This window comes from Haemaphysalis longicornis, unplaced genomic scaffold (assembly GCF_048455015.1).
Source record: "Haemaphysalis longicornis isolate Haplotype H1 unplaced genomic scaffold, Haemaphysalis longicornis Haplotype H1 scaffold_5, whole genome shotgun sequence".
Lineage (NCBI taxonomy): Eukaryota > Metazoa > Arthropoda > Arachnida > Ixodida > Ixodidae > Haemaphysalis > Haemaphysalis longicornis.
Window position 1 is genome coordinate 150,526,955 of NW_027526385.1, and position 13,181 is coordinate 150,540,135.

Sequence of the window (13,181 nt, forward strand, 5' to 3'; positions counted from 1 at the left end):
GTTATTTGCGGGGGAATACAGTCTCCCTGTCACTTTTTTGGTGCGCAAACGTTAGAAAGGGGTTAGCTAATTCTCAAACCGATTACGTCGGGCCCGGAGTGAATTAGGAACTGCATTTAGATGCTTCTTCTAACAACGCACCACTTGTATGTCGGATAGTTGGCTCTGAACATATCTTACACTTGCACCGTCTGTAAATATGCATTGGTGACTCGACAACAAAAGTTCTCGGACGGTCACAAAGACGAGTTGAAACCACCGAAGATGTTAGGTATCGCAATCATCTAATAATAAAAATTGATTCATTTATCGGTTTACTAACGCAAGTTATTTATTTGGCCGTTTATTCACCACTCAGAAGACGCTTTCTGAGGGTTGGAACGACCATGAACATGTGTTGCAGGGTTCAGCTGAAATGTACACAAAACGGCAAATAAAATCAAAGTGCGAGCGGGGATCTTGCGCAGAGAAAGGGAACCCGCAGTGCGGGAGGAGGCTTAGAAAAGGCAACGCTGCGCTCTGGGTAAGGAAAACACAGCATCTCACGATGATATGCCACTGCCACATGCGCAATACGGGCCGCCTTGAGGAATGAAGATACCGACGAGGGCGAACCTGATGCTTTTGGTGATGGTGGGTGAGCGGAACGATATTTAAAAAGTGCTCCATGGGGCTGCTGGCGGGCTGAAGAAAGTGACCACCAAGTGCAGCGGAGAGTTCAATGGCAGATTATTAGGATTAACAACCGGGTTTTCGGATTCGCATTCTAAGTATGTTAGCATCCTCAGGAATCTCTACGACAAGTGCTTTGCCAATATGCCCTTTCTCTGCGAGCATCAACTACGCCGTTTTATACTAAACCAGTGCCAACAGTGACAGTGCCACATAAATCAGCGAGTGATGCACAAGGTTGATCGCTTCCATAAACCGGACTGTCACATGCACACATGCAGTGCTCCTTTTTTCGAGACGACTTCGTAGTCGTCTCACTTCGTAGTGCATGACTTTGTAGTCTCACTTCCAGATAAAGCTTTATTTTCGTGCTCATTGGATGACCTTTGATTAATTGAATAAATTAGAAGCTGTAAAACTGTGACCGACCAATGTTCCAACAAAAGTGCGGCAATCAGGCATCAACGCTTCTTTAAACATAGTTCGCATACATTTATCTCAGCCGACAATTATCAGAAATTTTGTGAGTGCACGGGTCCTAACAGTTGTTTCTACAGGGACCGAAAACGCGCGCTGAAGGTTGCAAAAGCGTTTTGTACTACGCCTCGATAAGGGCATGTGCCCGTGGTTTTCGACATAACGACAACTTTTCTAACGACTTTTGTGTTGCTTCCGTATGCAGAAAATGTATTTTTTCTACCTGTTCTTTCGGTAGTGATGCCACATTACGTAGAAATTTGGTTAGTGTGCAGGCCAGTTCTCCATTACAACTACGTGTCGTCGCAATAATAAGAACAGTCGATAAACAACACGCCGGTCGACTGAAGCACCATTTCAGCACTTTCACCTCCTTTGCGATCAAGAAATTTTTAAAAATTGAATAAGTTCTCTATAAACTTTTGTTTATCAAATTATTCATTTGCTTACCTTTTGTCTCCTGAATGAGTGTTTATAGAAATTTTTCATGTGACCCTGTCTCCTGAAGTTAGGACATTACTCAAAATAGCCCTACAACATCGAGAACGAAACTGAGACACCTATTCTTCTGGGACACACTTCTCCAAGCGTGCCTCTTGGGATATCGATACGAATCACCGTTCTTTGCTTTTTTTTACAGATTAACGATAGAAAAAGGCAGTGTTGCAGTGGAGACCAGTCACACGTCCGGGGAGGCCTGAACGATTGAAGTTCGACTTTGATGATACAGCCGTCAAGTTAAATATACTTGCCCTACCACATATATTTTTTTGTATGTGGGAGAGCGCTTTGCAAAAGTTAGGAAAACTGGCAGAACTTTTTTTGTTCATATAAACCGCTAATTACTTGCTCTACAAGCTAAATTCTTATCATGTAACCTTATAGGGTCGAAAGGGTAAAAAAATCCCCAAAAAACGTTTTTGGGCACAGTACTTTTCAAAAGTTATGAAAACTAGCGAAACTTTTTTCGGTTCATGTAGACCGCTAATTACTTGCACTACAAGCAAAGTTCCTGCCTTATAACCTTATAGGGTCGAAAGGGTAAAAACATCCGGGAAAACGTTTTTCAAAATGAAACACCCTGGACTGAAAGGGCTTCCATGCCGCTTTTACATGTGATTGTGTGCAGTCTGGGGTGAGCAGACGTTGACAGGTGTGCGCAGCACTGTGTAGAGTTTCATTATACATAAAAATATATCATGTGGCGCGAGAAACCATGCAAAGAAAAAAACAAGCGCAGAAAAAGCCATCAAGACCATTTATTGTTTATAAAAATGTCTCAGTAGAACAAAAGCCACAAAACTCGCAATGATCTGAACCAGACCGGTGCGCTTTCTGCCGACGCTTTTATTACAAAAATGATTCTACTGATGTCTTTGAACTGCACACTAGCTACATTTCTCGAGACCCTCGTTACGCTAAACCCACAAGTGGTGACTACGAATCAGTTAATGAAGTCCATTTATTGTCTCGACGGTTTATGATATAATGATAAGGTGCCTGCAGCCCAACCAGCTCTTTTGCCATCATTAATGTCTGGTGACTAAGTAGGAAGCAAATGGTAGTTCTCGTCGATGGGATCCAGATTCTGACCGCCAGTGATGTAGCCGCCGTCGTACCTGAAATATCAGAGACCACGTGCGTGTGGGCTCTGTGTCGTTTATTTAGTAAACAACAAGCAAAGAAATTTTGGGGCTGCTGTTATTATGTGTCTTTTGCTTAAAGCCAAGCACAGAGGTAGCTTTTGTTTTATAGAGAGCATCCAGGATGGTGCTGAAAGGAGCGGGGCTTGGGTATTTGGAAATTGGACGTGTTCGCTTTGGACAGGTAGGCGACAGCTAGTGGAATTCTGCTGTACCTCGTTAGAGGACGCAGTTGCTTGGGACGTTAGAGAGTTTTAGCAGTCCGTCTGTTCCATCGTGTACGTTGTTACCGTGTTGACCGGGACCCGACTGCGCCTGCGCGCGCGGAAGGGCGAGCAGGAAGAGCGAGGAGGCGCACCCCACCGTGACGAATGCGCGGACATGGCAAAGGCCCACCCGCGGAACTAATCCCCCTGTAGCGACGAATGTACAAGTATCGTAAGTAGCGCTTGAAAAGGGACGACTGAAGAGAAGATACACACGGTGGCGCTAACTCTCAAGTGATTTTATTACGCATAAACACAAATATATGATCAGAATGGACACGTGTCCAGGTCAACCCCGAAAGTGCAGTTTGATAAACACAAGCGTTAAAGGATTACGATTCAAAAAACACAAGATTACACTGTGCATATTCAACAAACAACCCGCAAAACACCTAAGTTAAAGCATTTGATAAGAACAGAAATTCCTTTTCATGTAGTGCCACCGACGCGTGGCTGACACATTTATCATCGTGCTTTCTTATATAAAAAGCTTCAATTAACTCACGTGCCAATTGGTGATTGTTTCGCCACAGCAGGCTGGTATTTAAAAAAATGGACAGCATTGTGCCTGGTCCTTATCATTGTGGGTCGCGCAATGTCGAGTGATATGTGCACGAGTGTTGTTCTTGAGCGACCTCTGGTGTTCCATCAGTCGAACATTGATGCACCTGCCTGACTGGCCAATAGATACTTTATCACATGATAATGGCAATGAGTACACAGTTGCCGTGTTGCACGAGACAAATGGCGAAGCATGCCTAACATTGCATTATCTCTCAGGCTTCTGGCCGGACAACTTTATTTCCACAATTTTACACAACTTACCAAGTTTATTCGGAGCAGTCTCTAACCCCATAACTGCCGGCAACATTCTACAAACCTTGTGACAAACGGTGAATATAGGGAATCACAGCGGTTTTCATTTTTTCTGCAACAAGACCATCTTTCCTAGATTGCGCTGAGGCACCCTCCACTTTAATTAACTTATGGGCAGTCTTGTGTGTTATGTGCTCAGGGAACTCGGAGGCGTTAAGCCTGGTTATCTGCGCCTGGAAACTATTTCCAGTTTTATGCAAACAGGACTTAAACACCGCAGACCTTAGCAGAGAAAAGGCTATTCTACTTTTCACCAATTTAGAGTGCCCCGACCTGAAATTTATAAGTGGTTTCGAAGATATAGGGCAATACTCCCAGCAGACATGCGCGGGTTCCAAGTAAAAGCGCAAATCAGGGAATTGTAGGCATCCTTTTGTCGGCAGCTCAAACGTGAAAGTCAGTGCAAGACTACTTTTTAAACAATTTTAGCACATCAACGGCTTGGCGCGATACATTGCAGTTCTCCACAAACACAAGAAAGTTATCCACGAATCTCACTAATTAGAAAGCCAATCCGCACAGGTTTTGCAAAAATATTGCTAAGGACTGGAGCCACCTTAGAACCAATGCATTTCCCGGTTTTCTGCAAATGTAACCCCCCATTCCACTCTACAAAGTTGGACTGTAAGTAAAAAGACAGGATTTCGAGAAAACCACTTATAGGGACACCTCAATTATTAGCAAACTTCATTTCAGCATTTTCTTCGGTAATGCACGTCTTCGCACAATACATGAGTTCATCGTGAGGAATAGAGTAATACCGATCCTCAACATTGATGCTGAACATTTGGCGCGTACCGGGGTTGTTCGTACTCAGAAATTCTACAAGGCTGTCCCAATTCGTTTATGTCTTCTCTTCTGTCGGCCAGTTTCAAGCGCTACTTGCGATACATCAACACCAACTAGCCCAACTGTGACTTTCACTGAATGTACAAGTGCCCAGACGGGTCCCGGTCAACACGGTAACTACGTACACGACGAAACAGACGGACTACTAAAACTCTATAGTTAGTGTGACCGAAAGTGGGAGCGGTAATCGTCTACTTCCTCTCGTGCTCCCCGCAGTAGAAGTGGTATTCGGAACACCAACACAGATTCGTAGTATTTTGTCTATGTGGTCCCTTTCGCTCCTTACAATTTTGTTTGGATGGAGGAGTCAACACTGGGAAACTCTAGCCGAAGCGCCCCCTTCCTAAACGGTGTCAGGTAGCCTTATCAGAGCGCTGAGGCCGTATCCAGCAGCGTTGTTAGATAGCATGTCGATAATGGGCACAGATGATGCCAGCCTCTCGTTTAAGGTGCGAACGTATATGTTTGACTTGTCCTTTTAAATGCATATCATTTTAGTAACTCACAATGTCACGCGGCGTTGGCGTGCCTTGTCGTAGTCCGCAGGCGCGCCTTGTCGTAGTCTTTCCATATCGACATAAACTGAGACCACACAAGTGTGACTGTGCTGCATCTCACGTCTCTGCAGGATGAATATCAGGGTGCAACATTTTACAGTACCGCTCTTAACACTGGCGCAACTGTGCCCCGTACTGCACATTACCCAAAATTTAGTGTAATTACTCATTTTTATGCATATAGCAGCATTTTTACGGCGGAGGCATGCAGTGTTTCTCGTTGTAACTAACATTTTTAACATCAATTCCACACACCTATCATTTGTACGGATTCTATTAATGGGTTACGTGAACTGTCGCACAAAAAGCCTGCCAAAAAAACATGCTAACAATTTTGTTTTCACGACCATTATGTCCGCATATTGCTGAAATGTGGAGTTAGGAATATGCTGGTTTCGGGCTACTCTGTCATCCTCGCGAGCGAAGTGGATCTGTCTAAACTGTTCTTCTAAGAACAGTGTGGAAAGAACAATTTCGTTCTGTGTCCTCAAGCCACGCACGAAAAACAACCTCTCAAGTCATGGCAAACAGAATGGAGCGCACAGATAGGCAGCAAATTGAAATAAATAAATTCACACTTTCCACATACGCGGCTGACCCACGAAATTAATTTATCGAAGTTCGTTTACTTAGGTTACGGCTAGGCCACACACATGCAACACAATCGCCACTGCTCACAGGATCTTCAATACCTCACTGTCACAACTGCATGGAAAACCTATTAGTCATTCACATTCAAATCTAATGTAACGCACTGAACACAAGACGCCAGAAACATTTCCAAAAATTGTAACTCATTTCAAAGCGCTCATCATATCTCTGATTAACGATACCATGTATTCTATTAGGCGTGAATTGAGAGAGACATAGTTTTTGCTTTAGTATTCATAACACGCATATTCACAACCTTCGCACAATAAAGTGGTAATTGTACGTGCGTTTCCAGCAATTTTAATATTAGTCTACAAAATGGCACCATACAGCAGCTATGTTATTGGTACTTTAAACACTTTTAAACCGTTTGACAAAAATTTCCCGCCTGGCCATTTTGGTATAGTTACAGCATTCTTCGGTGTTCTTTGCCCTTGGTAGGCCTCATCTCATACAAACCAAGAATCAAGATTATCAGGCCATTTCGCGCGTCTTACGTCGTTACCAAATCTTTTCTACCTCAAATCATTCATTTTGTTCCCCCTCGATTGCTATTCCAATGAGGTGCTCGGCGCTCGTGGCGTTAGTCATTTCCGCAAGGGATTCCGCGCTTTCACATTCGATCATATTTTCGTGCGAAAGCAGGGAAATTTTAAAAGTTATAAGTTTCCTAGATGAACTCCAGCGGAAACATTAGGTTGCAGTTTCCGCCTAAGATGGCAGCGAACACGGCAGTAGAAATGTCTCTGGGTGCAGTTTATATGCGAATAGTATATGTGGTTTTCTTATTGTTTGGATTTGCCATGATATGCTGATACCTAATTACCACCTTCCTTTACGCTACTGCCGAACACCAAAGGCGACTCTACCCAGCAAAGATTTTTTGCCAAATTTATCTTGACCTTCCGCTCTTTGTGCATTGATATGGAGCTTTCTAATGCAGATTTCATTGGCGTTCTTTTGCAGACTGCACTTGCAGCGCAGAGGCCATTTTACATCATTGGAAACATGGTAAACTCCCTGTACGATGTGAACGTCTTCTTGGAAGATGGCGCCAACGCGCTACAGGCGGATGTGACATTTAGCCCAGAAGGAAGACCGCAATACATGTACCACGGCCCGCCTTGCGACTGCTTCCGGACTTGCACGAGAGTCTCGACAATCGAGGATTACCTCACCAAGATCTCGTCTGGCCGTAAGCCCACAGTCGTTTGATAGCCATCTTGATTTCGCGGCCCGGTTTTTAGAGAAATATTTCCTGTATCAACGGTCAAGATATCACGTCTACGGCTTTTACCAAAGGGTCCAGAGAAGTGGTAACTACCCGTCGCAGTACCTGAACCGAGCATGCATTGCAACTTCATGATAAAAAGGTGCTGTGGCGCATTTTATGGCACAAGAACAAATGTCAGCAGTGTACCTTGTAAGCAGGTGCCGTCCGAAGTAGCGGCTTCGACGTGTGCTACCGCTGACATAAGGGAGGTCACTGTGCGATATCTCGTATTTAATATCATTGTGTTGAAAGTAGAACAACTTTGTAGGGCGAGCAGCACTACTTCGCATGCTGGGGGGTAGGAAATTCCTAATGCATCATTGATAAAGTGTTTGTGTTGAGTCTCCTTAATGACGAAACCCGCATTTTCCAGTTTATATGTTTCTTCCATCTTCGCATGTAGGATTTATGCATGACACAGCGCTATTTATGCCACTGTAGGAAACCAGTGGTACCTCTACAATTGGGTGTGTAGAAATGGCGCTGTTTTTGTCTGGAACTTTATTGCGCGATAATATATGGTGTTACTGAACAGTGTTACTATAACCAGAGTCTTTCAATGCCTTTCTGGTCACGGAACTTCCTCATCACGCTATGGGAGAGCTTCGTACGCTGCCGCGCCGTATCGCTGGTGTCGATCGGACGGCAGCGGGGGCTTGGTCAGAGCGCGTTTGGCAGGGAACGGATCACGGAGTAAGATAAAACAGACGTTCGCCGCCTTATCAGCAGTGCGCGTTCGCTTTACGTGTCGTGGGCAGCTCAAATGAACTTATCAGTTTGTGAGTGGCGACAAAAGTTGCTGCGAACGGGCATGCTGCTACTGCGTTCGTCCCTGCCGGTCTGGCTACAGAGCAGCAGCGGCCGCCCGATGCCCTCCGATCTGTGGTGGCGCCACTCGCGGTAGCCTTTGTCCCCGTACGAAACTTGGCCGGGAGTTTATAGACCAGGGGCCCTATTCTCGACTGCACAAATTGCCGGCATTTCGCCCATGTTTTTTGCGTAAACACGACGTAAGGAATCAGTGACGTGCTGCACCTATAGCTATGACGACATGCAGTGTAATTTGACGAGTCACTCATAAAGATCGCTACCAAGGTATCAAATATTGTGCAAGAAAGATATAAAAACACTTGGCATGTACTATAAAAATTAAGACGGTAGCTGAGGCTGACAAGAAAAACACATTTCTGGAGGTCAAATTTGACGCCAACACCACAAAGCGATCGAGTAACGTTGATCCTCCAAAAGCGAGCGAAAGGCGGTTGTCGAGCTAAAGAACATCACACAATTTTTTTTACCGTATCTATTTATTTCTTTCAATCGCTTTTATTATCATAGCTGGGCTCTCTGCTTCAATGCAAGCTTTGTTGCGTTATCACCTTCCCTGCCGCCACCGCCGCCACGCCATCGTCTGCTGCTATGTTACAAGCTTATGGCGTGATCACAGAAAAAGACGGCCGCGACCATCGCTTGTATGACACATAAGAGCCGCGAAGGGCTACGCCTGATAACCGCGGAGCGCACCGATGTCGCCGATTCACTCATTCGTCAAGCTCGACTGCAATCAGCGCTGTAATGAACTAAATAGTCACTTTTCATTGTTATTTTTCTCTTGAGTTCGATCATGTGACCCAACAGCTTACTAGGACAAGTATGGACAAATGCCATGCATTGGGTTCTCTTTGTCATGGAGAGGCTTGTACTTCCCTCTTATGTTGCGGTTACGCCAAACAAGTCATTTTTATTTCATTGCCAAACATAAAAGCAAAATACTGCATGGTATTTGTATGTTCCATGATCGCTGACTTGGAAGCAGTTGAAACTATAATTTGTTTCGGTAGGAAACATGTTTTAAACAGCGCGCATGCGAAACTGCGCCTGCTGCAAATTGCCGCACATTTCGCGGCGCCGTAAGCCGGGGCAATATTGTGCCCTATTTTGCTTGTATTTTGCGACAAAAACAGCCGCCATTTTCAAGCTGTTACGTAGCATTACGTCACTTTTACGCAGGCTGAAGTTGCCAATGCATGACGTAATCGTTCCCGCCAACTGTTTAAATTACGTCACGCCTTTTTAGCCAATCACAGAGGGGGTGTGTATTACAAGCAGTATTGTTGTTGAATAGCAAAGACAGGCTTACGTTGTCATGTCCGCTGCATTTAGTCTAGTTTTTCATTGCCGGCCAAGAATTATGCGCCTTTAGTAACGAGAAATAAGGCAAACTTTAGAACTGGTGTTCGTAGACGACATGAAACGTCAAAATGACGACAGCACACAGAACCGCTTTGTCAACCGGAAGCACGTGACCAAAATTGAAAGCCAATCAGAAAAGACTTCCGGAAAATTGCCTGAATTGCCGGCAATTTGTGCAGTCGAGAATAGGGCCTCAGATAAGCATTGAACGACTCGGCTATAACTCTCAGTTTTACAGAATGGGTCCATGTGTTTTCATTGGTATGATAATTTAAGGTATTTAGTTTTTGTTGGAAGAAGGGAAGAGACAACAGTTAAGCAGAAGATTATAAATGGAACTGACTCTGTGCATTTTCATTCTATAGCCGCAAATAAGCTTAATTGCAGCGATGCAGCGATGCAGCGATTAAGCGGGATGCAGCGATGGCGTAGACGTAGAACACCAGCCTCGCGTGCAGAAGGACTGTGGTTCGAATCCCGGTGCCGGACAATTCCAACCAGATTAAAAAAAAATCCGCGGATTGATGGAATTGCACAAAGGGGCTTGGGGTGCGGCCTGACCCCGGCGACCATTGCCGGCAATGCACCCCCTCACCAGAGCACGATTGGCCACCCTGGTGTAGTAACGGCCACAACCTCCCATGAATACGCCAATTAACTAACGGCCCTCAGTCCCCAGCGGCTGCGAAGCAACTGACCACGGCGGCGGTCAGACCTGTGACGCAGCAGAGGGTGCTAAGAATCCCTGGATTGGGACAGGCCGCCAATGGAATCTGAACATGGCAACGTTTAACGCGCGAACCTTATCTAGCGAAGCAAGTCTCGAGGTGTTGTTCGAGGAATTAGAGGGCATTAAATGGGATGTAATAGGGCTTAGCGAGGTAAGGAGGCCAGGCGAAGCCTTTATGGTGCTGAAAAATGGACACGTCCTATGTTACCGTGGCCTAGAGGACAGAAAAGAACTGGGAGTGGGATTTCTAGTCAATAAAAGCATAGCTGGCAACATAGACGAATACTATAGCATTCACGAAAGGGCAGCTGGTTTTGTAATTAGGCTCAATAAGAAGTACAAGCTCAAGGTGGTGCAGGGCTACGCGCCCACATCCAGCCACGATGACCAAGTAGTGGAACGCTTCTATGAAGATGTGGAATCGGCAATGGCTAAAGTAAAAACACAGTATACCGTAGTTATGGGGGACTTCAATGATAAAGTAGGCAAGAATCAGGCTGGAGACAAGGCGGTTGGGAACTATGGTCTGGGCTGTAGAAATAGCAGGGGGGACCTACTAGTTGAGTTTGCAGAACGGAATAACCTACGCATAATGAATACCTTCTTCTGTAAAAGGAAGAGTCGGAAGTGGACCTGTAGGAGCCCGAATGGGGAGCACAAAAATGAAATAGACTTGGTAATATGCGATAACACTGGCGTCGTGCAGGATGCGGAAGTGCTCGGAAGGGTACGGTATAATGACCACCGTATGGTGAGATCTCAAATTAGGCTACAATTGAGGAGGCACCGCAGCAAGCAAGTACGAAATAAGTCGATAAATGAGCAACCAGTAATTGTTTTGGCGCTCGTTGCCCCAGTTGGCCTTGCGCCATAAACATCCAACCATCATCATCATCAAGAGATAACAGTAAGACGTAAAGTAGAAGAATTCAGGATCACGCTGCAGAACCGATATTCTGCTCTTAACGAGGAAGCCGAGCTTACGACACAGGAAGCCAGCGGCAACCTTACACGCATTATGACGGAGTGGGCAGTAGAAGTCGGGGGCACTATGGCTAGACAGGATACTGGTAAACTTTCACAGGCGACGAAAGATGTAATCAGGAAACGGCAAACCATGAGAATCTCTACCGCAGCTGACAGAATAGAACTATTGGAACTCTCGAAGTTAATCAATAAGCGTAAGACAGCTGACATACGGAAGTATAATAGGGAGAGGATCGAATACGCTGCAAGGAACGGAGGTATCCTGAAAGCAGTGAAGAGACGTCTTGGCGTGGGGAAAAATCAGATGTATGCACTTAAGGATAAGCAAGGCAATGTCATCACAAATAGGGATAAAATAGTCACAGTGGCCGAGGAGTTCTACAGGGTACAGTAGCCGGGACATACAGAATAATGCCGAACGAGACAGTAGTTCAGAGCAGATAGACATCCCACCAGTAACGACCGAAGAAGTAAGGAAGGCTTTGAAAGAAATGAAAGGGGGCAAAGCACCTGGTTAGAATCAGATAACAGCAGACCTCCTGAAGGATGGCGGAGAAATTGTACTTGAAAAACTGGCAAACCTGTATACGCAATGCCTAATGACCGCAATGGTACCGGAGTCTTGGAAGAACGCGAACATCATCCTAATCCATAAGAAAGGCGACATGAAGGACTTGAAAAATTACAGGCCGATCAGCTTACTGTCAGTCGTCTACAAGGTATTTACCAAGGTAATCGCTAACAGAATTTCTGCAACCTTAGATTTCAGTCAACCTAAAGAACAAGCAGGGTTCCGTAAAGGTTATTCAACAATGGACCATATCCACACGATCAATCAGGTGATAGAGAAGTGCGCTGAGTATACTGAACCCCTATATATAGCCTTCATAGATTATGAGAAAGCATTTGACTCGGTCGAAAACCTAGCAGTCATTCAGGCATTACGGAACCAGGGGGTAGATGAGCATTATGTAAGAATACTAGAGGATATCTACAATGGGTCCACAGCTACCACCATCCTCCATAGGGAGAGCAGTAAAATACCTATAAGGAAGGGTGTCAGACAAGGAGACACAATCTCTCCAATGTTATTCACAGCATGTTTACAAGAAGTATTCTGAAGGTTGGATTGCGAACAGGTGGGAGTGAGGGTTAATGGACCTCAGTAACCTCAGATTCGCTGATGACGTTGCCCTGCTAATTAACTCGGGGGACGAATTGCAAAGCATGCTTTCCGCACTGGGCGAACAGAGTAGAACCGTGGGCCAGAAAATTAATATGCAGAAAACTAAAGTAATAATCAATAACCTCGGGACAGCACAGCGGTTTGAGATAGGTGGCGAGGCAGTGGAAGTGGTAAGCGAATATATCTACTTAGGCCAAGTTGTGACCCCAGATCCCAACCATGAGGCAGAGATAATTAGAAGGATGAGAATGGGGTGGGGTGCATATAGCAGACATTCTCAGATGATGAATAGCAGCCTACCATTGTCGCTGAAGAAGAAAGTGTATGACAGCTGCATCTTACCGGTATTCACCTACGGGGCAGAAACTTGGAGGCTCACTAAGAGGGTTCAACTTAAATTGAGAACGACTCAGCGGGCAATGGAGTGGAAAATGATAGGTGTAACATTAAGGGACAAGAAGGGAGCGGAGTGGGTCAGGGAACAAACTGGTGTTAAAGACATATTAGTAGAAATTAGGAAGAAGAAATGGACGTGGGCAGAGCATGTATTGCGAAGGCAAGATAACCGCTGGTCGTTAAGGGGTCGCTCATTACCTCAAGTCATAAAATCCTCTGAAAAATTCCAGATCAGTGGCGCTTTAAATTAAACGAAATTCCGAACATTTGCGGCCAGGACAACAGAGTGGATCCCTAGAGAAGGCAAGCGTTGCAGGGGGCGGCAGAAAGTTAGATGGGCAGATGAGATCAAGAAGTTTGCGGGGATAAATTGGTCACAGTTGGCTCAGGACCGAGGTAATTGGAGAATAATGGGAGAAGCCTTT

At 45.2% G+C, this 13,181-nt stretch overlaps 1 protein-coding gene across 2 annotated transcripts in view; it reads left to right on the forward strand.

Annotated features, from left to right (window-relative positions):
* LOC144138741 (dermonecrotic toxin StSicTox-betaIC1-like) overlaps positions 1-13,181 on the forward strand; it is a 43,308-nt gene that overhangs the window by 12,632 nt on the left and 17,495 nt on the right. For both annotated transcript variants that reach the window (XM_077671157.1, XM_077671156.1), the window contains exon 2: positions 6,958-7,186. In XM_077671157.1, the coding sequence (XP_077527283.1) occupies positions 6,958-7,186 (229 nt within the window). The remainder of the gene's footprint in view (positions 1-6,957; positions 7,187-13,181) is intronic.